This window comes from Microcaecilia unicolor, chromosome 4 (genome assembly GCF_901765095.1).
Source record: "Microcaecilia unicolor chromosome 4, aMicUni1.1, whole genome shotgun sequence".
Lineage (NCBI taxonomy): Eukaryota > Metazoa > Chordata > Amphibia > Gymnophiona > Siphonopidae > Microcaecilia > Microcaecilia unicolor.
In genome coordinates this window covers 315,048,556-315,075,808 of record NC_044034.1, presented here as the reverse complement: position 1 = coordinate 315,075,808, position 27,253 = coordinate 315,048,556, and the positions used below count along the sequence as shown (strand labels likewise).

The window sequence follows — 27,253 nt, the reverse complement described above, 5'->3', positions numbered from 1 at the left end:
CTTACAATTTTAATCATCTCTTGGCAAAAAGATGAAGGATTTAAAGCTTAATAAATTGCTATCTTGTGTAGAAGAGACTGATGAGTAAAAATGACTATAAACTAGTTTGAATGTATGAAAAACATTTGATTTTCAAGGGCAATATACAAACATATTAAAATTACCTATTTCAAAAGTCGGTGAAAATGTGTTTTGGTGCGTGATAATTAAATGGTAAACCAAGTGCTGCTGCCATTATAAACTGAGGTATCGACTTTAATAAGCATGTCTGCTTTATTTCTACTGTTTTGACTGTGTATTTGGTTTCATGTCTATTTTTGTGTTTGGCCAAAAAATATAATTTCTAACCTTTTATTGATTGAATTTTAAATTCTTACAGCTATTATCATGTTTCTCAGTTTTATTTAGCTAGATGCTGTCACCCTGTACAGAATGTAGATATATCTCACTTTTATACATGAACATAGGTGCTAAATTGTCAGTCTATGGCTTTGACTGACTATATTGTCCTCCTTGTTTTATGTAAAAGTGCAGCAAATGCTGATTGAATTAGCCCAAGCAACCCATGGCTCACGTGCTGAAGCCCTTCTGCTTTTTAGACAAGTCATGAGACCTGGTATGTGTTGCTCTAATGTGCCAATGTTTGCACATGGACAAAGAACAATGTGTAAAAAGACAGCATAAAGACACATCCAAGATTAAACATTTTGTAAGAAGGACATACATTTTTTGAGTGAGGAGAAGCTCCACAGGGGACAGTCAGGAAGTGAACACTGAGCTTGCTGCAAAATGATTCATAATTGTTTGCATATTCACTGCTTTTTAAGAAGCCAGATGTGCTAAGGTTTTGGGGTTGCTAACTGCCTTCTCATTTTTAAATCAAATTCCAGATGGTATATTGCTGATGAACTTTAGTTTAAATTCTGCAATAGCAAATGAACCTCTCATTAATGCGCTACTGATATTATAAAGGAGGAAAAGACTTCAGATGCTTAACCTTCTCTGTGTTTTCAATAGAAATCACAGTACGTGGTTGGCGCCTACAATATCCACCATTGAAGAGATTTTCTTCGTGAAGTGGATATCGGGCGAGTTCTTCATCAGTCAAATGAGGAGCTCGCCCGATATCCACTTCAAGAAAATCTCTTCAGTGGTGGATATTGTAGGCGCCAACCACGTACTGTGATTTCTATTGAAAACAGAGAAGGTTAAGCATCTGAAGTCTTTTCCTCCTTTATAATATCAGTAGCGCATTAATGAGAGGTTCATTTGCTATTGTAGAATTTAAACTATAATTCTCATTTTTAAAGCAATCTGATCCAGGTTTGATTTTATCCCTCTGCATAAGTGGACTTGTAATTTTAGTTTTTGTTAGGGAAATAGGAATCCCAAAATTACACATTCAGAGACTAGGGGGGGCTCATTTTCAAAAGAGAAAAATGTTCAAATAGTGGCATAAAGCAGCATTTGGACATTTTGCTTGCCAAAACTTTCAAATCACTGTTTTCGAAACCAGTATTCTAAACGTTTTGTTATGCAGGTCGTCGACAGTATGTTCAAATCACAAGGGGGGCAAGTCGAGTGCGTGTGGGGGTCGGGACGTGGATGTTTTTCTGCCATAATGCAATAAAACACCAATGTCTGGGGCTACAATTTAAATATTTTGGTTTAGACCCATTTATCACGATTAGGTCATAAAAAGGTGCCCTAAATGACCAAATGACCACTGGAAAGATTAAGGCAAATACCCCTGCTTTATTCCCCCAGTGGACACTACCCCCACCCCCAAAGATGTGAATGAAACAGAGTACATACCAGCCTCTGAGAGCTTCAGATGTTACAGCCAGTCCTATTAGAGCAGCAAGCAGGTCTCTGGAGTAGCCAGTGGTTGGTGCAGTGTACTGTGGAGAAGGGAATCCAGGCCCATAATCCACTCTTAACTGTTACAGTTGTGGTGGAAAGTGCCAGCCCCTCCCCCCCAAACCCACTATATCCACATATAGGTGAGAGTTGCAGGCATACAGGCTATTGTAGTGGTGTGTAGTTGGTACACAGGGTTTTGGAGGGCTCACCGTATGAGATAAGGGGGTAACAGTGGATGTGTACTTGGAACCTTTTATGTGATGTCCACTGCAGTGCCCCCTAGTGTGCCCACTGCTCTGTTGGGAGGTCTCTGTGTCCAGCCTACTAAGAATGCTGGCTCCTCCTACATCCCATCCCAATGGCTTGATTTTTTTTCACATTTTTCACTTGGATGTTTGGTGCAAGAAGATAGATGAACTGAACACAAAAACATCTAACAAATGGCCTTTTACGAAACAAAATGTTTTTCTGTTTCGAAAATCACTGTTTTCGCTACTTGAATTGGAGAAGTTTTAAGCAAAACATCCTAAGTCAGATTTAAACGTCATATCAAAAATGCCCCTGCACATCAACTTGTCCTGAAAATCTGGAACCTATGAGCAACCCTAAGTTTCTGCCTCATTCTGTATCTTTGTTTAAAAAAAAAAAAAAAATGCTCAGTGCATTTGAGCCAAAATCAGGCTGGCCAGCTGGAGATCCAAAAGAGTTCATAATTTAATTGATGTCCAAGCATATGGAAGTTAAATGGCATGCTTCACCAAGCAAAATATATGAGAACATAGACCCCGGGTTTGTAAGTTTCTGTACTCTCATCCCAAGCATATAGCAGTAACAGCTTCTTCAGAGCCTGAAAAATAAAACAACAATACCACTACTACTACTACTTAACATTTCTAGAGCGCTACTAGGGTTACGCAGCGCTGTACAGATTAAGAAAAAGAACAGTCCCTGCTCCAAGGAGCTTACAATCTAATGGGCAAAATGTCAAGTAGGGGCAGTCCAGATTTCCTGAATAGAGGTATGGTGGTTAGGTGCCGAAGGCGACATTGAAGAGGTGGGCTTATAGCAAGGCTTTGAAGATGGGCAGGGAGGGGGCCTGGCGTATGGGCTCAGGGAGTTTGTTCCAGGCATGGGGTGAGGCGAGGCAGAAAGGGCGGAGCCTGGAGTTGGTTAGGTGTTGTAAGTAAGCATCCTTTGTTTTACAATGGAAGATTGATGTTCACGTCATGTGGGAACAGGGTGGATTATGAAAGTAAAACTTGCTGGAGGAGCCTCTTTCTCTGACACCTCCCCCCCCCCAGCTTTGCCCAGCATTAGAAATCACTTCTCTACTAACCTCCATTTGATAGCCCCTTGCAATATTACTACTACTACTACTACTATTTAGCATTTCTATAGCGCTACAAGGCATACGCAGCGCTGCACAAACATAGAAGAAAAACAGTCCCTGCTCAAAGAGCTTACAATCTAATAGACAAAAAATAAAGTAATCAAATCAATTAATGTGTACAGGAAGGAGGAGAGGAGGCTAGGTGGAGGCAAGTGGTTACGAGTCAAAAGCAATGTTAAAGAGGTGGACTTTCAGTCTAGATTTAAAGGTGGCCAAGGATGGGGCAAGACGTAGGGGCTCATGAAGTTTATTCCAGGCGTAGGGTGCAGCGAGACAGAAGGCGCGAAGTCTGGAGTTGGCAGTAGTGGAGAATGGAACAGATAAGAAGGATTTATCCATGGAGCGGAGTGCACGGGAAGGGGTGTAGGGAAGGACGAGTGTGGAGAGATACTGGGGAGCAGTAGAGTGAGTACATTTATAGGTTAGTAGAAGAAGTTTGAACAGGATGCGAAAACGGATAGGGAGCCAGTGAAGCGACTTGAGGAGAGGGGTAGTATGAGTAAAGCAACCCTGGCGGAAGACAAGACGGGCAGTAGAGTTTTGAACCGATTGGAGAGGGGAGAGTTGACTAAGTGGGAGGCCAGCAAGAAGCAGATTGCATGGCCTCTTTCTTCCCTGCTGTTCCCAACTCAGCCCACAGAATACAGGCCCTCATTCCTCCTATGTGGCTGCTTAGATTGCCTTTGGGGGGAGGTGATGTGCATACTGCTTTCCAGTGACATCTGGCTCCTACCAATGCTGGGGGGAGTGGGGGAGACCGACGCAGAGGTGGGGGTACCAGAGCAACAGTTGAGCACTTTTACAGAGTAGTACAGCTTTAACAGACCTGCCAAGTCTCCCACATTCAGCGGGGAGACTCCCGCTCTGGCGGGCCATCTCTCGCACTCCCGCCAAAACGGGAAATTCTCCCACTGTGATGCAATTGGTTTTTCTTACTGCTGCTGCTTCTCCCAATGCAGCAGCGGTGGAAAAACAAACAAAAAACGTGGCCCCGTGTTTGCTTTTTTTTTTTATTGTCACGGTTGCTGCACAGAGCAGAGGCTGCATCGTGGAGGGAGACCATCGGATGAAAAGTTGAAGCCAATGGTTGGTCTCCGTTTCTGCTTCAACAAAGTAAGCAAATGGTAACCTCTGAGCTGCTGCATCCACATTGTCATCCTTATATTGTTGGTAGCATTTTTTTTTATTTATCTCACTTATATTTTCAAACATTGCTGGTTTGTGCAGTATACAGATGTACACAGAGGAAGTATAATAAGGGAATAACTTTTCATAAGTAGAGTAGTAATTTGTTAGAAAGTGTAATCAGTGTATCATCTGGAGGGGCTGATTATAGGGACACCCTAGCACTGTTATATTTGTGCAGAGATTTTTTTTTGCTTAGGGTAAATGGCCTCTAAAACAGACATCATGTTATGAGAATCAGGTGTTCAGAGTTTCTATTTATTTACTTATTTATTTATATAATTTATATCCATATTAAACATGAATTGGGGTGAAACCTGGAAGCATTTAAAATCTTTTTTTTGTTTGTTTGTTTTGTTTCCTATGTCTACATCAAAAGAAATTCAAGATGACATAAGCCAGAGTGGGTGGAGCCAAGGTAGAGTGGGCATGGTTGGGGGGCATGTACTAAAATCTGCCTCTCAAAAAGCGGGACCCCTTGGCAGCTCTGCTTTAAGAGCTTGCACCAGTGTTCCCACTGTGCATGCATGAGTGCCTTCCCGCCGGCCACAAGAGCACAGGACCATCAGTCTCTCTCTTTATCCGTCAGAGCTAGGTTCAAGGGTCCAGTCTTATTTGGGCACTTAAGTGCATAGTGTCCACACTCACCATAATACAGACATAGATTAAGGGTTCAAACCCTCTGTTGTACAGAGAGGGGAGAGCGATCTGCCTGCATGGGTTCTACATGATCGAGGGTGGGCCCTCCATCCTTCTGACTGGGAGCACGTAGAGGGTACAGATAGGTGCCTTTTAAGACTGTCTTCTATGAGGATTGCCATTCCCGGGATTGCACCTGAAATTGAATATCTGTCATATTGCAGAGAACAATAAGGTCATCTAATTTAATTTGGAGGTCTCACCCAGCCAATTCATCCTTGATTTGGGGTACCAATCCCTGTCAGAAGGCCGTGACAAGGCTCTCATTATTCCAAGTCAATTCAGAAACCAAGGTGTGGAACCGAATAGCATACTTGCCCAGGAGCTATGTCCCCTGTTTTAATCTAAGGAGCTCGGAAGTGGCTGATGTGATTTTCCCAGGCTCTTCAAAGACCCTCTTGAATTGTCCCAAGAAACTGGGAAAGGGACGGCCCAGTGCTTGATGACCTCCACAAAAAGGAGATGCCCAATGCTAAGGCTTGACCAGATAGCAAGGAGATGATACAGGGCACCCAGGTTCTGTCGGAGGGAAAATCTCTGGCTTGCAGTTCAAAAATTATCCAGCACTGGTTGAGGAATCCTTTACAGGCTTTGGGATTTTCTTCATACCTTGGTGGTGCTATGAGTTGAATGCCTGGAGTTACAGGTGCTATCGCTGGTACTGGATCCGAACTTGAAGGAACCGGAGCTTGGGGTGCTGCTGGTATCTGGTGGTGGTCCAGGTGGTCAGCCAGAGCCTGAACACTCCCTGTAAGTCGCTGAAACTGGTTCATGTGTGAAGTTGGGGCTTGGACAGCACCAGCTAGGTGTTGAAGCTGGAGAGCCAGTTGCTGAAGCAGCTGCAGGACAGGTGATTCAGCTGAGCACATGGCCTTCACAAACTGTCACGATCTCAGGGAAGGTGAGCCCTTGGGCTGCTGCCAGATATCAGCTAGTGGCAGCCAAACAACCCAGGCAGGGACAGAGCAATAAGGCAGAACCAGGCAAGACAGGGCTGTTGCTGGAGATGAGCAGAACTGGGGCTGGAGACAGACCGAGCTGGTTGCAGACAGGGCTAGACCTGGAGCTGGAGGCAGGAAAAGCAGGTCAAATCCAAATAGGAGGTACACAGTACTAGGCAAGAATCCTTGTTACGAAGGCAAGGCATGTGAGTCCCATGGTTCCCTTATAAAAGCCCTCACTAATGATGTCACAACCTCTGGTGCCCTGGAATGAGAATTGGAACACACTGAAGAACATAGCAAGGGCACCAGAGAGAGGCTAAAATACTGGGACATCAGACTGAGGCTTAGATCGTCTCTGGAATGAGGTTAAAATGCTGGAACATCAGTGAGGCTTGGAAAACAGGTAGTAGAGGCGTCAGAGTGGTGGAGCGGCCTAGTGGTTAGAGGCAGTGCAGTACTGAGGCATTATATTTTTTGTTTTATTCTCTATTCCTTTCCAAATAATGCCTAACATTCTATTTGCCTTATTGACTGTCACAACACACTGAACAGAAGGTTTCCAATGTGTTGTCCATAATGACACGTAGATCATTGTCCTGGGTGATGACTCCTAATGTGGAACTTAGAATTGTCTAGCTATAATTGGGTGGTTGTTCTCCGACTGTATCGGTTTGCACTTGTCCACATTACATTTCATTTGCCATTGAAATGTTCAATTTTCTAGTCTTCCAAGGTGATCCTGCAATTTTTCACAAATGCATGCAGTTTAACAACTTTGAATAATTTTGTGCCATCTGCAGATTTGATCACCTCACTTGTCATTCCCATTTCCAGATCATTTTATAAAACGTTAAACCGTCGGTCCCAATGCAGATCCTTGTGGCACTCCACTATTCACGTTCCTCCATTGAGAGAGTTATCCTTTTACCGTATTCCCCCCCCTTTTTTTTTCTCTCTTTTAAACAGTTCCCAGTCAACAACAGGATGTTTCCTCTTATCCCATGGCATTTTAATTTCCTCAGGAATGAGGGTCTTTCTCAGAAGCTTTCTGAACATCTACATACACTTCATCAACTAGCACACCTTTTATCCACATGTTAATCACTTCTTTTTAATGTAGATGTTATATTTTGTAAACCGCTTTATGCCTTTTTATTAGGCCACAACGGTATATCAAGTTTATGAAATGAATAAATAAAATGGGGAAGGTGTGACTTTCCTTGGCTAAATCCATGTTGATTTTATTCTTTATAATAGTTTCTACCATTCTGCCCGGCACTGATGTCGGGCTCATCAATCTATAGTTTTGGATCACTCCTGGAACCGTTAAAAAAAATTGGCATTATCTTTTCACCCCTCCAGTCTTCAAGTACATCAGACAATTTTAATGATTGATAGGTTACAGATTACTATTAGTTGATCTGCAGTTTCACTTTTGAGTTCTTTCAGTACTCTGGGCTATAACATCTGGCCCAGGAGACTTGCTGCCCTTTAAAAGTTGATTTGGCCTATTACGTCATCAGGTTCACCAAGATTTGTTTCAGTTCCTTTCAGATTGTTACCTTTTTAAATACCATTTCTGTAATGGGGAGATCCCTTATATTCTCAGTAAAGACTGAATTCATAAGAAATGCTCTTATGAAGAGAGCAATCCCATTTGCATTTCTTGTAGTGTGTTAGAATTGATTTTCTTCTCCTCCTGTGGGGACTATAGGAAAGTACTATATGAGAAACCATTGTTAAGCAGAAGGGCAGCCTTTTGTGTAGCTGCTCAGTGGGTGTCGGACCCATACTATAATTGTCCTGAAGATTTTATGTGCCCTTTGTCAGAGGGTGCTGTGGAAGAGTTACAGGCTTATTTTCGAAAGAGAAGGGCGCCCATCTTCTGACACAAATCAGGAGATGGGCATCCTTCTCTCAGGGTCACCCAAATTGGCATAATCGAAAGCCGATTTTGGGCGTCCTCAACTGCTTACCGTTGCGGGGACGACCAAAGTTCATGGGGGCATGGCACGTAGCGAAGGCGGGACTGGGGCGTGATTAGGAGATGGGCGTCCTCGGCTGATAATGGAAAAAAGAAAGGCGTCCCTGACGAGCACTTGGCCGACTTTACTTGGTCCATTTTTTTCTTGCGACCAAGCCATGAAAAGGTGCCCGACCTGACCAGATCACCAACCCCCTCCCACCCTAAATACAAAACTTAAAATTTTTTTTTCCAGCCTCTAAGCCAGCCTGAAATGTCATACCCAGCTCCATGACAGCAATATGCAGGTCCCTGGAGCAGTTTTAGTGGCTGCAGTGCACTTCAGCCAGGCGGACCCAGGCCCATCTCCCCCCCCCCCCACCTGTTACAAGTGGTGGTAAATATGAGCCCTCCAAAACCCACCCGAAACCCACTGTACCCACATGTAGGTGCCTCCCTTCACCCCTTAGGGCTATGGTAGTGGTGTACTGTTGTGGGGAGTGGGTTATGGGGGGCTCAGCACCCAAGGTAAGGGAGCTATGCACCTGGGAGCAATTTGTGAAGTCCACTGCAGTGCCCCCTTTGGGTGCCCGGTTGGTGTCCTGGCATGTCATGGGAACAGTGCACTACGAATTCTGGCTCCTCCCATGACCAAATGGCTTGGATTTGGTCGTTTTTGAGATGGGCATCCTCGGTTTCCATTATGGCTGAAAACCGAGGATGACCATCTCTAAGGTCGACCATCTCAACATTTAGGTTGACCATCTCTAAGGTCGACCTAAATGTTGAGATTTGGGCGTCCCCGACCGTATTATTGAAATGAAAGATGAACGCCCATCTTGTTTTGATAGTACGGGTTTCCCCGCCCCTTTGCCGGGACGTCCTTAGAGATGGGCGCCCTTAGAGATGGTCGTCCCCATTCGATTATGCCCCTCTTAGTATTCTACATAAAGGGCTTTTCAGTTTGGCATCCCACATTGAACAGTTCTTTCCTCCTCCCCCCTACTATTTTATGTGTTCATTGTACTAATAATATCTCTGTCATCTCTTATAACTTTATATTTATTCAGCATTTTAGAAATAGCAAAAACAAAGACAATCCAATATCAAACTATATGAAAACTGTATCAGGCACAATAAACCCCTCTATTCTTTGTCATCTTTTTGCAGATGACATCCTGCTGACTTTCCCCAGTTACTATGGATTAGGTGCAGTCTGGTCAGAAAGTGAAGAGCCTTACCCGTTAAACACCCCAAAAATGAAACGATCCAGAAAACTGAAAATGGCGAACGTTTACATTATTTCTAAAATTAGCAAGGATAAAACTAGTTCCTAAAGAAGTCATTACATAATTAGATGTTGGGTGATCCATTTAACTATGAATTCCCACATCTCCTTTTCTGATAGGGCAGGACATGGGCAGGACTCCCACTTTCATTACAGAATACTGTCACTTTTATGTGCGTCCCAGTATCTGAATTCAAGAAAGCTTGTGACAGGTGCGTAGGTTCTCTAAGGGAGAGGAAGGGATAGTAGATGGCATGGATGGGCAGATTTGACAGGCCATAAGGTCTTCATCCTGCCCTTGTTTTCTTTATTCTGTGTTTTATTACAATATTACCTAAAGAGGAAGGACCTCCCTAACTATGGTGCAATCTGATTCCAACTCACCTTTACTTTGTAACATGCCATATCAAGATCTGTGTGCCAATAAGATAACTCATTCAGCTATCTTGGAACATGGTAGAGAATTGAATTTCAAAATTATTTTGTTGGTATAATTTTATTTATTAAGATTGGTTTTTTGGATCTTGCCAGGTATTTGTGACCTGGATTGGCCACTGTTGGAAACAGGATGCTGGGCTTGATGGACCTTTGGTCTTTCCCAGTATGGCAATACTTATGGTTTACAGCCATTTCGAAGACAATAGACAGTTACAGTAGTAAACAGATTTAAATAACCATACTCATGGTATAGTATTCTACTTACAATATCAATGCAGTATGTATTAAAGCATCTTTCCATATCGTCCCCAGATCAATCCAGAGACTTGTGGGTTATGCCCCTCCTCTAGCAGGTTAGATAGAGAGAACACAGAAGTTTGCCTCGAGAGCATGTGCAGCCATCCTAACTCCAGTATTCTCTCTACATAGGCGTAGTTTGACTGTTTTATTTGGGGGGGCAAGGGATGGGGCGGAGCATATTAGCATATTCATTTGCATATATACATATGCAAATGAATATGCTAATATGGAGGAAGGAAGGGAAAAAGAGCTGGCTTTTTGGGGGAATAACCATAATGAATATGTATGAGATATCAAGCCAGCTTTCTCCCTCCCTTCCTTCCTTCCTTCTTTCCTCCTTACCCAGCACTCCCTCTTCATCTCCAGTAGTATTTCCCGCCCCCCTTTCCCATACCATACCAGTGTTGACCTTAGAAATGCATAGGCTCTATATGTAAATCCTTCAAGAGGTAGTGTGTCATTATTTAGGCTCTACACCCTTTCTGATGTTTTGGTGCCACCTCAGTAAGGCCAACACACAATCTCTCCACTGCAAAACGCTATACACAAACTTGTACAAAAACACACTCATTCTTACTAAACCATAACAGCACTAATTCCAAGGACAGACTCAGCATGCAGCAATACCAGAAAAATTGAACCTTACATGCAAAATATCACAGATACACATTTCCAAAAGCTGACATATTCCAATTAATAAATTCTGAATAAAATACTTTTTTCTACCTTTGTTGTCTCATCATTTAGTTTTTCTATTCGCTTTGGTCCCAGAGTCTTCTGTTTTATGCAGTGCCTTCTTTATGCAGTAGCCCTGTCTCTACCCTTCCTCGAGTTTCAGTATCTGCCCTCAACGTGTCCCTCACCCCAATCTTCATCCTGTTATTCCTGTGTTTTTTGTTAATTCTCCCCTCTTCCAGCACCCTCTCTTTCTATTTCCTCCTTTCTATACAGCACCCTCTCTCCCTATTTTCACTCCTCTGACCAGTATATTCTCTTTCTCTCACCCTCTTCTATCCAGCATCCCTCCATGTCCCCTTCCCTTCCATGTCAGCTTCTCCATTATATCATTATTTCTCCTATGTCCAGCATATCCCCTCTTTGTCCCCATCCCCATACAATGTCTAGCACACCCCCCCATCATTTTCTTACCTCCCCATTTCCAGCATCTCCCCTGTCTTCTTACTCACCCTATGTCCATCATCTTCCAATATCCCTTTTTCCCTCCCAGCATTGTCCCTGTATGCCCTTATCCCCTCTCTGTCCAGCATTGTCCCTTTGTGTCCCTGTCTCTATGCTCCCTCAATGACCACAATCTCGCTTCTCTGTCTCCCTGACACTCTCTTTTCTCTTCCCTTCCTCCTACCATCCATTCTCCCTTCTTCCCTCCTACCAGCTAATCCACATCTAACAATCCCTTCTCCCCCCCCCCAATCCATCACCTCTTCCTCTCTGTTCATCATCCCCCCCCCCCCCAAAAAAAAATATCCAGCACAGCAGACCTGCACCTCTCTCCCTCCATCCTGTAGATCCTCCTTCTGCCCTCCATTCACCCCTACCCACATGGTCCCATCACCTGACCTCGCTCCTCCCAAAGGTGCAGCTGAACAGTACCTCCATTTTTCTCCTTTTCTCACCCCCCCATCCCGGTTCCAGCGTCTCTCCTTTTTCCTTCCTCCTCACTCACTTGCATTGATCGCTGCCGGTAGCGGCACTGCAGCCAGCCAGCAATAACAGCAGTCTGCCTCTGCCTTCCCTGCTACATGTCCCGCCTCCTCTGGTACAACTTCCTGTTCCGCATAGGCGGGACGTGTGGCAGGGAAGGCCGAGGCAGACTGTTGTAATCGCTGCAGCGCCGCTACCAACAGCCCCTGGTACCGAAGTTGAAGTGGCGAACGGGCGGCCGGCAGTAGTAAAGGCAGCAAGTAGCAGACAGGCTCGACTCCGCTTTCCTGCCCTCTCTGCGTCCCGCCTTCCTCTGATGTCATTTCCTTTCGGGCGGGACGCAGCACGCAGAGAGAGCAGGAAAGCGGAGTCGAGCCTGTCTGCTGCTTGCTGCTTTTACTACTGCTGGCCACCCGTTCGCCGCTGCGGGTCGTCGTCGTTTGGGGGGGGCAAAGCCCCCCCTCGCCCCCCCCCCAGTCTACGCCTATGTCTCTCTATCTAGCAGGTAGAAGGAGCAGCTCTGTGGTGTAAGGCTCCTATCCCGTTCCCTCGGGTGTGTAGAGCTTTTCGTGGGGTTGAGGTGCTGAGAAGAGCACATTTGGGATACACCTGGTGGTGCCAGGTCCCTACCCTTCTCCCCCTGGCAGGCTGAGAATTTTTCCTCAAATTGGCTGAATTGGTCTCCTGCCTCTTTAAAAAAAAAAAAAAATTAATTAATAGCAAGAGGAACTGTTCACAGTTCAGTGTTTATTTGCCTGGCTTAGACAGTCTATTTGTTCAAATTGCTGGAACGTGAGCGAAGCTGTCACTGTGTTGCTATTATTTGTGTTTCTGTCAGGTACTTGTGACCTGGATTGGCTACTGTTGGAAGCAGAATACTGGGCTAGATGGACCATTGGTTTGACCCAGTATGGCTATTCTTTTGTTCTGTGTTCTCTTTCTGTACTGCCTTTCCTCAAAAGCGACACTACGGTTCACAACAGTATAAATACATATAAAACAAATTCATTATACAGCATTCATAAAATTCATTCAAATATAATTGCCTACAAACAATCAAAAAACAATAGTAAAAATTAGAGTTGTACTGAATATGCGTATTTGATTTGGCCCCGAATACATTATTTGTATTCAGCCGAATAGTGTGATAAATTTGAGTACGAATAACGGGCTCTACTGTGCTAAATAAATATAAAAAGAACTGGACTTAAATACAAAAGAACCTATGCATCAACTTTCTCCTACACTAGTACTCATCTCTGGAATGATCTGCCTAAGTTAGTGAAATTTACCGCTGCTGATCATCCTACCTTCAAAAAGCGCCTCAAGACCTTTCTATTTGGCAAAGCATGCGCATCACTCCAGCCTGGCATCTCTAACTTCTGAACTGTCTTCCCCGCTGTCATATTACCACCTCTGCTTCTCTCTTTTTCTTCACCTCGCTTCTGTCCTTTCCCATTATACTTCTAGGACATTAACTGTTTGACCTTGCCTGCTGTTTGTTTTATGTAGATTGTTGTAAGCCACATTGGGCCTACCCTTGGGTGGGAAATTGTGGGATGTAAGTGCTGTAAATAAATAAATCCTACTGAAATAAACACGATCTCTGATTTCACGTCGTTTCTTTTAATATTTATGTTAAAGCTCAGTGCCTATTTTTCATATTTGGCCAAATAGTAATATGCTATTTGGTACAGCTCCAGTAAAAATCCAGGCTTTACACTGTCTGACTCTGTCTTTTACTTGTGTGGGAATTCTGCACAACTGTGCATTGCAGAATTACCCCAGGGCATAGAATTTTTAAACGGTTAATGTGAGGAATTTTTACCCCCTTGCAGGATCTTATGCACCATGCTGATCATACTGCAGGAGCCTTGTAGTGTAGGAAGGTGGTGGAACCAGCTGCATTTGACTCCTCATTCCACACTTAGAGAGCCACACAGTGCAACAATGGCAGGGCCTGGAGGTAGACTGGAGAGACAGTTTGGGGAGAGAAGCTAGGGAAGGAATTTACTGGGGAAGATAAAGGGCTAAGAGTGCATGTAGGTGGGAGAAGGATAATGGGATGTATGGGAGAGGTAATGAGCTAGGCGAGAAGGGATAAGGGGAAAAGTATAAGGGGGAGATGACCTGGGTAAGGGGGAGGATGGGGAGGGGCAAAGAAAAACTGGGGAAAGCAATGGGGTGGAAAGTGAGGAGCAAAGATGAACTGAGACAGGCAGGGTAAAGGGTGCATGGGGAGAGGACTGGATGAAAAGACAGTGTTGAAGGGAGAGGAGAAGGAGACCAAGTTATGGTACTATGGTGCTTATGTACTCCTGGGGAAAATCTGTACCAAAACTTTAACATTTTGCATCTTTAAGTAAGAAGTTATTACTTAGACAACGGTTATAGTGTATTTTTCTAAATATAGTTTACAGACCTTTTAAATTATTGTGTACAGAATTCCCCCCCGAGTTTCTTGCCATGTTATTTTCTAGCTGAATATTGAGATGACCCCAACATGCCTTTTTGCAACCCCTAAATATTTCACTGCCCAATGTTTTGCTCTAGTGCAATGGTTTTAGCTCCTGCTTGACCTGCACCTAGAACTGACTTATTGAAAGTTGAAGCTTGGTTCTTCAAACAAATGTTCAACTAAAAGATATTTAAAGAACTTAATTTTACTGTATATATATATTTTTGTTAACATTATGTTTTGAAATTGCCATTGTTATAATTGTAAAACACTTAAGGTATTGATTGGAGGTGGTATATCAAATTTGATGCATAGATAAATACTTTATCCTAACCTGATCGAAGGTCAAAAAAAGCTTTGCCTTACTTGTATGCCCATTGGGGAGTATTTCAGCACCTCGAGGGATGTTTAGGAAATGCCACGGTATGTAGCCTTGATCTAGTAAATCCTGCTGCTGGGCATGAGACGTTAGGCTGACCCCTAAGACAATAGTCTGTATTGGTCCATTTGTATTAAGTAAAGAGAAGAGGTTGGCATTTTTTTTGCTACTTGGTAAGTTTTTTGCAAAATTGTTTGCAGGAGTTAACGGGAAGTATGTCATTAATTCAGAGGTCATGCCCAATGAGCATGCCTTGGATGAGTGAAGATGGGCGCATGAGGCCTAGTCCACACGTTCTGTCTTGGTGGCCAGCTGTTGATGACTTGCTTGGAGAGCAGAGACAAAAACACTATACTAAGGACTAGATTCTATAAATGACGCTGAAAAAGTTCAGCGCTGAGCGCTATTCTATAAAGGATCTATTCTACACCCTTTATAGAATAGTAGCATAACTTAAGCTGCTGGCAATTACATGTGCTGTAATGTCACTACTAAGTTGGGTGCCGATTGGGTCTATTCTGTAACAGTGTATGTAAATTCTGGGAATGCCTCTGGCCATGCCTCCTTGAATTTCTGTGCTCATCGTTATAGAATACAATGCATGTATAAATTCCAATTAAGGCCAATAATTGGTTGTTAGCAGCAAATTATTGGCGCAGATTGGCTCATTAATCAATTTGCGCGCACAAAGTAGCAATATGTGCTGATTTGTGTGTGCAAATTTAGTCGCCATATATAGAATCCAGGCTAAAGGGTTTGAGTCCTTTTTTGTTCTTGTATATAATTTTCTGTTGAAACCTTAGTGTTTCATGCAACCTTACTTTTTTCTTTTTTTCTGTCTAGATTATCACTACTCATGAAAGAAGAGCGTGAAAATGGATTACTTCCCCCAGTCATCTGTGGTCCCTTGTGGGAAAGATAAATACATTTCCAAGTAAGACTGTCAGCAGTGCGCCTTCATTAGTTTTCTGGGGGGTGAACAGAGTGCTGTGTGGCTTGCATGCATGCACCTTAGAGCAGAGTTTTCCGCATGTAATGGTATACCTTTCAATGTGATCGAATGTGCATTGGAAAACCCAATCACTGCCCCATGCTCTTCACCAGGGTTCTGCTCTTAATATCTCACAGCAACAAGAGATACCAGCAGTGGCCCCTTAAAAATGCAGAGGCTCTTTTCTGAGCATGTGTAGTCTGCTTTCCAGCTATTTGAGCTTCAGGGTATAGGAATTAGCAGGTGGCATTTAGGGCATGCATACCTAGGCCCTGTTTTTGTACAGCACACACTTTAGCACCTGTTCCCCTATGCCTACTTTGTGAGGCACACACTAGAGCTGATACAGAAAATCATGAGGTAGAGCTGGCTAAGCATGTGGCTTCTACCCCAGAATTAATGAGAAAATATACTGCAGCCATGCCGTAGTCAATGAGCATGCAAATTACTGCCTCATTTTCTGCAACTCAATAAAAAATGTCACCTTTCCTGTCAGCGTGTGAGTGGTGGTAGGCTCACACAAGTAGGGTGACATAAACAAAAAGCAAGCTACAGCATATCTGCATCTCGACCCCCCCTCCCCCCCACACACTTGAATGAAAAACTAACAGTGCCAAGTAGTCTCAAAGCTGGGTTGGGTGACGTAATCCGACAGAGCCCAGCGCAGACGCTAACTAGCGAGATCAAGAAATTTTCCAGCAGCGTCCCACCACGCATGTGCCACTGCTTTTCCAAACGAGTGCTGCTCCCTCAGTCATTGTACAAAGAATTCAACTGAAAGGGGAGGTGGGAGGGTATGTGGAATACTTGCCCTTCTGTCCTTGGAGAACACTTGCTGCAGGTGAGTAACTTTGCTTTCTCTGAGGACAAGCAGGCTGTCATATTCTCACAGCTGGGAAACCCTAGCTACCAGGATTACCAAAAGCAGCAATGTTAGGACAATAGGGACTTGCAATGTCAAGGCATGTTATTCAATCAGTCTGAAACAATTTGATTACTAGTTGTGGAGGTGCAGTCTGGGTCAGAAGAAAACTGGGCCTATAGGGGTGGAGTTGGATTCTAGACACAGAACAAATTCTGCAGAACTGGTTACCAGAACTGGCTGTCACCTTGGGTAATCCTGCTCAAGGCAGTAATAAGATGTGAATGTGTGGACAGATGATCACATTGCAGCTTTGCAGATCTGCTCTATGGAGGCTGAACTCAAGCAGGCTATTGTCATAGCCATGGCTCTGACATTGAGCCTTGACATGTCCCTCTAGAGTCGGTCCAGCCTAAGCATGTAAAGGAGATACTTTGACCCAAAACAGGATGGCCTAAGGTACTCCACTATTCAGCCTTTCCTTCCTGCAAGTGAATTCCGTTCACCACCACCCTCTGGTCTCTGTCAGCCAGTTTCTAATCCAGTTAATCACATTGGGACCTAACTCCAGCCTGTCAAGTTTATTCAAGAGCCTACTCTGAGGAACTGTCAGTCTTTGCTAGATGTCCTCAATCCAATTCTCTGATCACCTAGTCAAGATTCAATCAGATTCGCTTGGTATGATGTACTTTTGATAAAACCATGATGCCTTGGATCTTGTAACCCAATAAATTCATTATCCTTTTCCTTCAGCAGTGCTTCCATTACTTTTCTAAAGACTGAAGTGAGACTTCCAGCTTGTAGTTTCACGCTTCTCTGTCACCACTTTTGTGAAGAGGGGCCACATCCACTCTTGTCCAATCCAGTGGAACCTCTCCTGTCTCCAAAGATTTATTAAACAAATCTTTAAGAGGACCCGCCAGAACCTTTCCGAGCTCTCTCAATATCCTGGGATGGATCCTATCTGATCCCATGGCCTAGTCCACCTTCAGTTTTTCAAGTTGATAAAAAAAATACTCTTTCATGAACAGTGCGATATCTACTCTGTCAGCTGATTGTGGTCTTTTTCTAGGATTTTTTTTTTAATTTGCACCCCGCGCTTTCCCACTCGTGGCAGGCTCAATGCGGCTTGGGTACTTATTTGTACCTGAGGCAATGGAGGGTTAAGTGACTTGCCCAGAGTCACAAGGAGCTGCCTGTGCCTGCAGTGGGAATTGAACCCAGTTCCCCAGGACCAAAGTCCACCACTCTAGCCACTAGGCCACTCCTCCACTCTGTGAGCACAGAACGAAGTATTTGTTTAGTACAGTCACTTTTCTCATCACTCTCCAGCATCTTTCAGTTTTACAATTCAATTTTTAGACTTCTTCCTTTCACTAATATACTTGAAAAAAAAATTCTTGTCACCCCTTCCTTACACTTCTAGCCATTTGTTCTTCCTCCATGTCCACACTGCCTGTTCCACAGATGCTGGTACGACACACAACATTTAAAAAGGTTCTGTTCTGTTCTTCTTATTTGATTGCCTTAGAGGGAACGCTGCTCCTTCCAGCTGGTGAATCTTTCTAGTTTCTTTATGTGCGAACTGGCAGTCGGTCTCAGTTTGTACTCCACTGTGCCAGTAATTCTGATTCTTTCCTTCCCTGAAGAGAAGTAGAACCATGTCCTTGGATTCAGTTTGGATAGAATAAAGGCTGGCTCAGCCTGTCCTTGGTGATTCTATTAGTGAAGGGAACGTGTAAGAATCTATAGTCATAAATTTCTAAATCAGCATATCACACTGTACCCCTTCCCCCAATATTCTATATAGTGCGCCAAGTTTGGTGCCAATTTGACACATAACTTTAGGCGCTGAAATGGAGGTAAGTGGCAGTTAATTGCACTTAGGAACTATTCTGTCAGGTAGCACTTAAGTGCATACAGTGGGGGAAATAAGTATTTGATCCCTTGCTGATTTTGTAAGTTTGCCCACTGACAAAGACATGAGCAGCCCATAATTGAAGGGTAGGTTATTGGTAACAGTGAGAGATAGCACATCACAAATTAAATCCGGAAAATCACATTGTGGAAAGTATATGAATGTATTTGCATTCTGCAGAGGGAAATAAGTATTTAATCCCTCTGGCAAACAAGACCTAATACTTGGTGGCAAAACCCATGTTGGCAAGCACAGCGGTCAGACGTCTTCTGTAGTTGATGATGAGGTTTGCACACATGTCAGGAGGAATTTTGGTCCACTCCTCTTTGCAGATCATCTCTAAATCATTAAGAGTTCTGGGCTGTCGCTTGGCAACTCGCAGCTTCAGCTCCCTCCATAAGTTTTCAATGGGATTAAGGTCTGGTGACTGGCTAGGCCACTCCATGACCCTAATGTGCTTCTTCCTGAGCCACTCCTTTGTTGCCTTGGCTGTATGTTTTGGGTCATTGTCGTGCTGGAAGACCCAGCCACGACCCATTTTTAAGGCCCTGGCGGAGGGAAGGAGGTTGTCACTCAGAATTGTACGGTACATGGCCCCATCCATTCTCCCATTGATGCGGTGAAGTAGTCCTGTGCCCTTAGCAGAGAAACACCCCCAAAACATAACATTTCCACCTCCATGCTTGACAGTGGGGACGGTGTTCTTTGGGTCATAGGCAGCATTTCTCTTCCTCCAAACACGGCGAGTTGAGTTCATGCCAAAGAGCTCAATTTTTGTCTCATCTGACCACAGCACCTTCTCCCAATCACTCTCGGCATCATCCAGGTGTTCACTGGCAAACTTCAGACGGGCCGTCACATGTGCCTTCCGGAGCAGGGGGACCTTGCGGGCACTGCAGGATTGCAATCCGTTATGTCGTAATGTGTTACCAATGGTTTTCGTGGTGACAGTGGTCCCAGCTGCCTTGAGATCATTGACAAGTTCCCCCCTTGTAGTTGTAGGCTGATTTCTAACCTTCCTCATGATCAAGGATACCCCACGAGGTGAGATTTTGCGTGGAGCCCCAGATCTTTGTCGATTGACAGTCATTTTGTACTTCTTCCATTTTCTTACTATGGCACCAACAGTTGTCTCCTTCTCGCCCAGCGTCTTACTGATGGTTTTGTAGCCCATTCCAGCCTTGTGCAGGTGTATGATCTTGTCCCTGACATCCTTAGACAGCTCCTTGCTCTTGGCCATTTTGTAGAGGTTAGAGTCTGACTGATTCACTGAGTCTGTGGACAGGTGTCTTTCATACAGGTGACCATTGCCGACAGCTGTCTGTCATGCAGGTAACGAGTTGATTTGGAGCATCTACCTGGTCTGTAGGGGCCAGATCTCTTACTGGTTGGTGGGGGATCAAATACTTATTTCCCTCTGCAGAATGCAAATAAATTCATATACTTTCCACAATGTGATTTTCCGGATTTAATTTGTGATGTGCTATCTCTCACTGTTACCAATAACCTACCCTTCAATTATGGGCTGCTCATGTCTTTGTCAGTGGGCAAACTTACAAAATCAGCAAGGGATCAAATACTTATTTCCCCCACTGTAACTGTGACTTGGGAGGGATTTGGCAGGCCATGGGTGGGTCGCACATAGTAACATAGTAGATGAAGGTAGAGAAAGACCTGTATGATCCATCCAGTCTGCCCAACACGATAAACTCATATGTGCTACTTTATGTGTATACCTGACCTTGATTTGTATCTGCCATTTTCAGGGCAAAGACTGTAGAAGTCTGCCCAGCACTAGCCCTACCTCCCACCACCGGTGCTGCCACCCAATCTCCGCTAAGCTTCTGAGGATCCATTCCTTCTGAACAGGATTCCTTTATGTTTATCCCACGCATTTTTGAATTCTGTTACCGTTTTCATCTCCACCACCTCCCGCGGGAGGGCATTCCAAGTATCCACCACTCTCTCCGTGAAAAAATACTTCCTGACATTTTTCTTGAGTCTGCCCCCCTTCAATTTCATTTCATGTCCTCTACTTCTACCGCCTTCCCATCTACGGAAAAGGTTTGTTTGCGGATTAATAACTTTCAAATATTTGAACATCTTTATCATAATAGCTCTGTTTCTCCTTTCCTCCAGGGTATACGTGTTCAGGTCAGCAAGTCTCTTCTCGTACGTGTTGTAACGAAAATCCCATACCATTTTTGTAGCTTTTCTTTGCACCGCTTCAATTCTTTTTACATCCTTAGCAAGATACGGCCTCCAAAACTGAACACAATACTCCAGGTGGGGCCTCACCAACGACTTATACAGGGGCATCAACACCTCCTTTCTTCTGCTGGTCACACCTCTCTCTATACAGCCTAGCAACCTTCTAGTTACAGCCACCGCCTTGTCACACTGTTTTGTAGCCTTCAGATCCTCAGATACTATCACCCCAAGATCTCTCTCCCCATCTGTACATATCAGACTCTCACTGCCTAACACATACGTCTCCCATGGATTTCTACTCCCTAAGTGCATCACTTTGCATTTCTTCGCATTAGACCATTCTTCCAGCTTCTGCAGATCCTTTTTCATGTTTTCCACTCCCTCCTGGGTGTCCACTCTGTTACAAATCTTAGTAGTAGCCACAAAAAGGCAAACTTTACCTTCTAACCCTTCGGCAATGTCACTCACAAATATATATATATATATATATATATTTTTTTTTTGTTACATTTGTACCCCGCATTTTCCCACTCATGGCAGGCTCAATGCGGCTTACATATACAGGTACTTATTTGTACCTGGGGCAATGGAGGGTTAAGTGACTTGCCCAGAGTCACAAGGAGCTGCCTGTGCCTGAACAGAATCGGCCCCAGCACCTATCCCTGAGGCACTCCACTACTCACCTTTCCCTCATCTGAGCGAATTCCATTAACCATCACCCTCTGGTGTCTGTCCGTCAACCAGTTCCTAATCCAGTTCACCACGTCGGGTCCTATCTTCAGCCTGTCAAGTTTATTCAAGAGCCTCCTGTGTAAAATTTATACCCCCGATATTCAAAACTATTTAACCGGCCAGGAACAGCTCCTGGCCGGTTAAATAGGGTTTAAGCACCCCATTCAGCAGAACATAACTGTTAGCACTTGCCGACTATCTCTGTTAGCAGCTATATCTCATGACATAGCCAGTTATTCAGCACCTAACTAGCTGTGTTGAGCGGTCAAAATAGGCTGCTTGAATAGCAGGCCTGTCTTTGACCACTAAAAAGTTAACCGGTTAGCACTGGATATCGGCATAGTGGGTTAACTTTTTTTTTTTTTAGCAGCCAAAATAAATGCAAATATTTTTAATGGATTTGGTGCACAAAATTGCTGTTAAGGAATACTAGCTTAGCACGGAGATTTTTGGTGCTTGTTTAACCGTCCTTTATAAAATTGAGTTTTACAATTTTTGTAGATTGGGGGGGGGGGGGGGCACACTGTGCAACCTCTGAGGGGCATAGAAATGGCAGCAAATCTGCTCTGCGTGCTGATGGATGTCATTGTGATATTAAGATGCAAGAACGGTCCCTCTCCATTCTCTGTTCAAGGCAGAAAAAGCTCAGTTCAGTACATGACCCAGTTTCGAAAGTCATCTGCTTTTCCTAAAATAGAATTGCCAGACTATGACTGTACTCTGGCTCCTAAAGCACATTTTGCTAGAAATCTGTACTTCAGCTTATGCTAATTGAAAAGACAAGAACATTTTATAGGAAATTATCACTGGGAAGTTTAAATTTAGTTTGCATTAAAACAAATGAAAATTTCCCAGATAATATGCTTTTCACTTCAATTATTACAAAAGCTTACCTGATTAGAATTCTGTAGCGCAACTTAGAACAAAGCATGGATGATATACTTCAGTGCTTTACTCTGCATGGTGCATTGAGCACTAACAGTGCTATATATAAGTTAAGTTGAAAAATAGAACATCTGTTTCTCTTACCCATGGTCAGTCTGGTGGGGCTGAAAGTGGCAATGACGTCTTATTTATATGGACAAATAACTTAGTAGAACTAGAATTCCCTTTCTCCTTGCAGGTGGTTTGGGGATTCCAGCTGTTTTCCACAATATCCAGGGGGATGTCTCTTCCTTAAATATATATTTTTTTGGAGTAGTGCTGCCTTTACATAGTACTGCATGGGAAACTTGAATTCATCTTGTACCTGGCTTCTGCTCTGTGTCTTTCCCAGGGTTGGAGGAGTGGTCCAGTGGTTAGATTCAGATCCCACTGCTGCTTCTTGTGATCTTGGGTGAATCACTTAACTCTCCGTTTCCTCAGGTACTGTACCTGAATGTAACTCGCCTTGAGCTACTACTGAAAAGGCATCAACAAAATCCAGGTGGTTAAAGTAATATTGCAGAGGCAGCCTTCACAGCCCCTGGGAGAGAGGTCCAGCCATTGTATAACACAGAAGCACCTACTGGCTGGCTGAAGAACTTTTGTCTAACTGGTACTTCTGGGAACTGCAGCCTGTGCTGCTTGACTAGAGGAATTGTCTCTAGTGATCGAAAAAATACTGGAGGCTGGAAATGTGGCTTATGCTGCTGTAGGTTAGAGGAGGCTAACTTCAGCTGAGCTTTTCTATTGAATTTTTAAACATTAAGAAGACAGCAGCTGAATAAATATGGTAGACAAAACAGTTGCAAAACTAAAAATATGATTAGTTCAGTTATTAAAGAAGCATCTCGGTAACCAAAGTCAACATGAAACAATGTTTGGAATCTGTGCAGGGCTCTTACTGAGAATCTCTTCCTTGTCTGGGTTGGAAAACGGAGCTAATTTAGCTAGGATATCAATTTAGTACCTCAGGTTGAAATTGCTGATTGATTAGAGATAATTGCTGAAACCAGCTTGGGAGGTAAGATCTGAAAGGTCAGAGGTAGTGTTGTTTGCCAAATGTTATCGTTTGTATGCAGTTTCCTCTGTTTCCGTTCCCTGGATGCTTGCTCCTCTCAGTTTAGTGTAACTAATTGAAGTTTCTAGAAATTTCAAATTTTTCCTTAAGTTTTGTTGGGACTTGCACTCTGGTTTACTAAGCCAAGCTAGCAGCTGTCTGTACACTAGTGCCGACACAGCCCATTCACTTTGAATGGGGCCATGTCAGCATTAGTGCACAGACAGCCGATAGCGCAGCTTAGTAAACAGACCCCTTAGTTAAAAAGGCTGTTATTGCTGTGATTGTGGGTATGAGTGACCTCAAAACTGCTTCCAAGGGCAGATAAACCAAACAAAATAGATTCCACACACAGCAAATCAAAGGATCTGAAAGGCATAATCCAGAATGACACAGCCAAAAGATGTTAAAAACCATTCTATTTTGTGTAAGTGTTTAACAAGCACATTTGTCACTGAAATTGAAGCGTAATCTATTTCAAACAGACTATTAAGTATCAGTTAATGTCTCTGGCTTCCTATTGCTGTTACGTTAATATGGCCATGGGAGTAGCATTATTGGAAATGAAATGCTGAAAGCTATGTGACTCTTGAGACAGCTGATCAGCACACAGGACATGTGTACCATCTGAAGCACAGAGCCCTGGTTTTAGTGATTGCTCACAGCCCAGGGGCCAAGAGCAAAGGAAGTTAATACTTATCTCTTTTCCTTTATCAATATGGGCTGTCGTTAAGACTGGCTATTTTACTGTTAACCTGGATTATTAATAACGAGGTCTCGTATAAAATTGGACCTGTACTAAAACAGCATGAGTTGTAATAACCCTTCTTTAACTTAGCCCATGTTGAACTTCTCCCCAAAATCTCTACAAACTATATGGGGGTGTACACAAAAATCTACCTACAGTAAGAGCTGAGAGGTAGGCCAAGCAGGTGCTATTTGCTATCTTCTTTTGGTCTACAATCAGTCCTTTATGGCAATAGGTACCACTGAGTTGACTGACCTCTTAGACAAAGGGTTTTTATCAACACAGGATGGTGGTGTCCTAGTCAAATAAAACTGAAGATTTACCTTTGGAGAATGTAACCTCAGTTGTTACTAATCAGATTTCTTAGATAGATGGAGGAAGGGGAGTGTCTACCTTCTTTAAAAAATAAAAATTCATATTTTGTAGGAATGAGCTCCTGTCACACTTGAAGACCTACAACTTGTACTATGAAGGACAGAATTTACAGCTTCGGCACAGGGAGGTAAGAGTTCTATCCTATCAAGCTTCTGTGTAAGATTAATAGACTTCAGGAACAGGATGAAGAATGAGGTGACAACTCGGGCATTGCCATTCTGAGAGGTCACAGTGAGTGTCTGCAAAGAAGTTAATATAAGTGCCATCATTCTATTTATTGTGACTTTTCTTGCTAATACATCTGTTTTTTTTTTTTGGAGAGGTGGAAGGGGTGGAATATTCTGCTACATTTTACTCGCCCAGGGCAATGCACAGTTAATGACAGCTGTACGCAAGTATTAATGGGCAAATGATGAAGAAATGGGTTTGGCACTTGAGCTCGCTTGCACGATAGACATGAGTGCACAACACATTAAAATATGGATATTAACTGTTCTGCCCTGTTGTGGAGAAGGGACCACAACATGAGCACAATCCTGAGAAAATTTACCACTAGGTCTGAAGCAGTGTAGAAGGGTTAGCTTGTCCTCTGCATTGGAGCAGAAAAGCTAATAAGCCTTGGGCCTTCCAGACTCCTGATTTTTCTCTCTCCACCCCCACCTCCCATGCCCCAACCCAACATAAAAAAATTCCATGGTGTCTAATGGCACTCTCCTAGGCCCTCCTAGGATATACCTTTTAAGCAGAAGCAAAGCCCTGCCTCTGGCACCCACCATCTTGGAAAACAGCAGTACCTGACCTCGCTGAGTTCATCCTGTCAGCCTGGGAATTTCTCTTATTTGTAGTCTGGGCACCAGGGAATTTATTTTATTTTATTTTTTTAAGTTAGAAGGGGTGCCAATAGACACCAGGGAGTTGGAAGGGAGGGAGCAATCTCAGGGGGTGGGAATGCTGCTAGACACCAGGAGATTTATTTTAATGTCAGGCAGGGAGTTATATGAACCTAGGCTCCTCTTGCTTGAGCTGATACAACTCATAGAATTCCATAGGTTCCATTCTGATTTTCTGTTATGAATGTCTTTGGACTGTCTGCAAAGGACAGGAGGTGGGTAGTTCTTCTAATGGAGGAGAACGAGGGGGGTTGGGGGTGGGAAGGGGAGAAATGTATATAAAAATATGATATGCTGTTCATGGATGACTATTGTTCTGTAAGAGGAAATAATGTTTTCCATTGATTTTATGGTTATGCGCTATCCTCAAGTTCTTTAATAAAAACGTTTTCAAAATAAATTAAATAATGTCCGGCAGGGGCTGATGTCACCCTTCCTTAGTGCATGAACCAATCACCACTCACTGACAGGAAGAGGAACATTTTGCAATGAACTGTGGATTACTGTGGTGTTTTTAACATGGCTGCAATTTGCATGCTCATTGAATACTGAATTTGCTTTGTAGAAAGTGTGCAGTAAAAGTCATGTGATCAGTGGCTCTGATGCATTGCTTTTTGCATTGACCTCCCAAGTCAGTAATTTTTGCCTTTGTCTGCTCAAGTGCAACACTCGAACATTCCTGTCTGATTTATTATTGAAATGTTAATTGTTTCCTATTAAAATTAGGCAAAAGATTATTGCTTCAGGCCTTAAAAAATAAGGTAAATCAAAAGCCTATCTATGGCAAGCAGAAGCAAATGTTGGAGTGTGCTATTGCCAGATAACATATACATTTTCTGACATTTTTCCTTGACCTCCTTTGGCCCAGAAGTTTCCTTCTCCTCTATTGGGTATCCAGCTCAGTCAGAACTGGTCTCTGTTGTACTGTGGTGCCATGGGACTCCATTTTAACACTCTGGCCTGCCTCAGGAGTCCCTGTATATTATTTCTAAGGTGATTCCTGGAAGAAGAAATGGTCTTCAAAAAGTTATGCAGGGGTTCCAAAGTCTTCAAATGCTAGACAAACTCATGCAAAATATATGTCGTTTGTTGAGACTGGAGAGAGTTTAGGGCATTCCTTTAGCTAAAAGTACATTTAATGGATGGGAAGGCAGTTGGGGATGGGGGCTGGAGTGTGGGAGATGTGCTGGTTCTTCTTTCATAATGTTCTCTGAGTGGATGGGTTATATATGGTTTCCCACAGGAAGAAGGGGAGTTTATTGTTGAAGGATTACTGAACATTTCCTGGGGTCTGCAGAGGCCGATACGCCTACAAATGCAAGACAGTAATGAACGTGTTCGTCCTCCCCCTTCCTCCTCTTCCTGGCATTCGGGATGCAATCTTGATACACTTGATACACAGGGGTGAGTTCAACAACCTTTCTGAAGACACAGATATTGAACCAAGGTGATATGACCTTCAGAAATTTAATTTACCTACTTTTTTATTTTTAAACAGTGATAATCTCTTTGCTTTTATTGACCACCTTTCCCCCACCCTTGGGTTGAATATATGTCAGTTGGTTTCATTCTAAGGAAGAGAGCTCTTCTCATAACTCAATAAATTGGTTAGTCTATAACAGGGCTGGGCAATCGTAGTCATTGAGGGCCACCACCTAGTTGGGTTTTCAAGATTGTTTTGCAAGTACTGTTTTCATTGTATGCAGTCTTGAAACCCTGGCTGGGTTGTGGCCCTTGGGCTGTGGTTGTCCACACCTGGTGTGTAAGGTGCCACTGGTCTCTTGTCAATTCAGTTTCATTCTTGGGTAACTTCAGAGTGTGTGTGCCTGGTGACAGTATGACATTCTATAGTCTGTGAGCAGCAGGGATATGTGGTACTTGTGTGACATACACAAAATCCAGAGGAAGAGTCTACTGCCTTTAAAGTGGTGCTGCTGGGCCTGCTAAACTTCTGTGGTTCATAAATGGATCATAAC

General features: G+C 43.5%; 1 protein-coding gene across 5 annotated transcripts in view; it reads left to right on the top strand.

Annotated features, from left to right (window-relative positions):
* The window catches only part of RASSF2 (Ras association domain family member 2), an 84,963-nt gene that overhangs the window by 26,857 nt on the left and 30,853 nt on the right, over positions 1-27,253 (top strand). For 4 of the 5 annotated variants that reach the window (XM_030201848.1, XM_030201847.1, XM_030201849.1 and 1 more), the window contains exons 2-4: positions 15,413-15,503; positions 24,439-24,514; positions 26,521-26,681. In XM_030201848.1, coding sequence (XP_030057708.1) covers positions 15,445-15,503; positions 24,439-24,514; positions 26,521-26,681 — 296 coding nt within the window. In that variant the 5' untranslated portion in view covers positions 15,413-15,444. Of the gene's footprint in view, positions 1-15,412; positions 15,504-24,438; positions 24,515-26,520; positions 26,725-27,253 lie in introns of those variants that run through there. The other variant, XM_030201852.1, reaches the window with a different exon arrangement.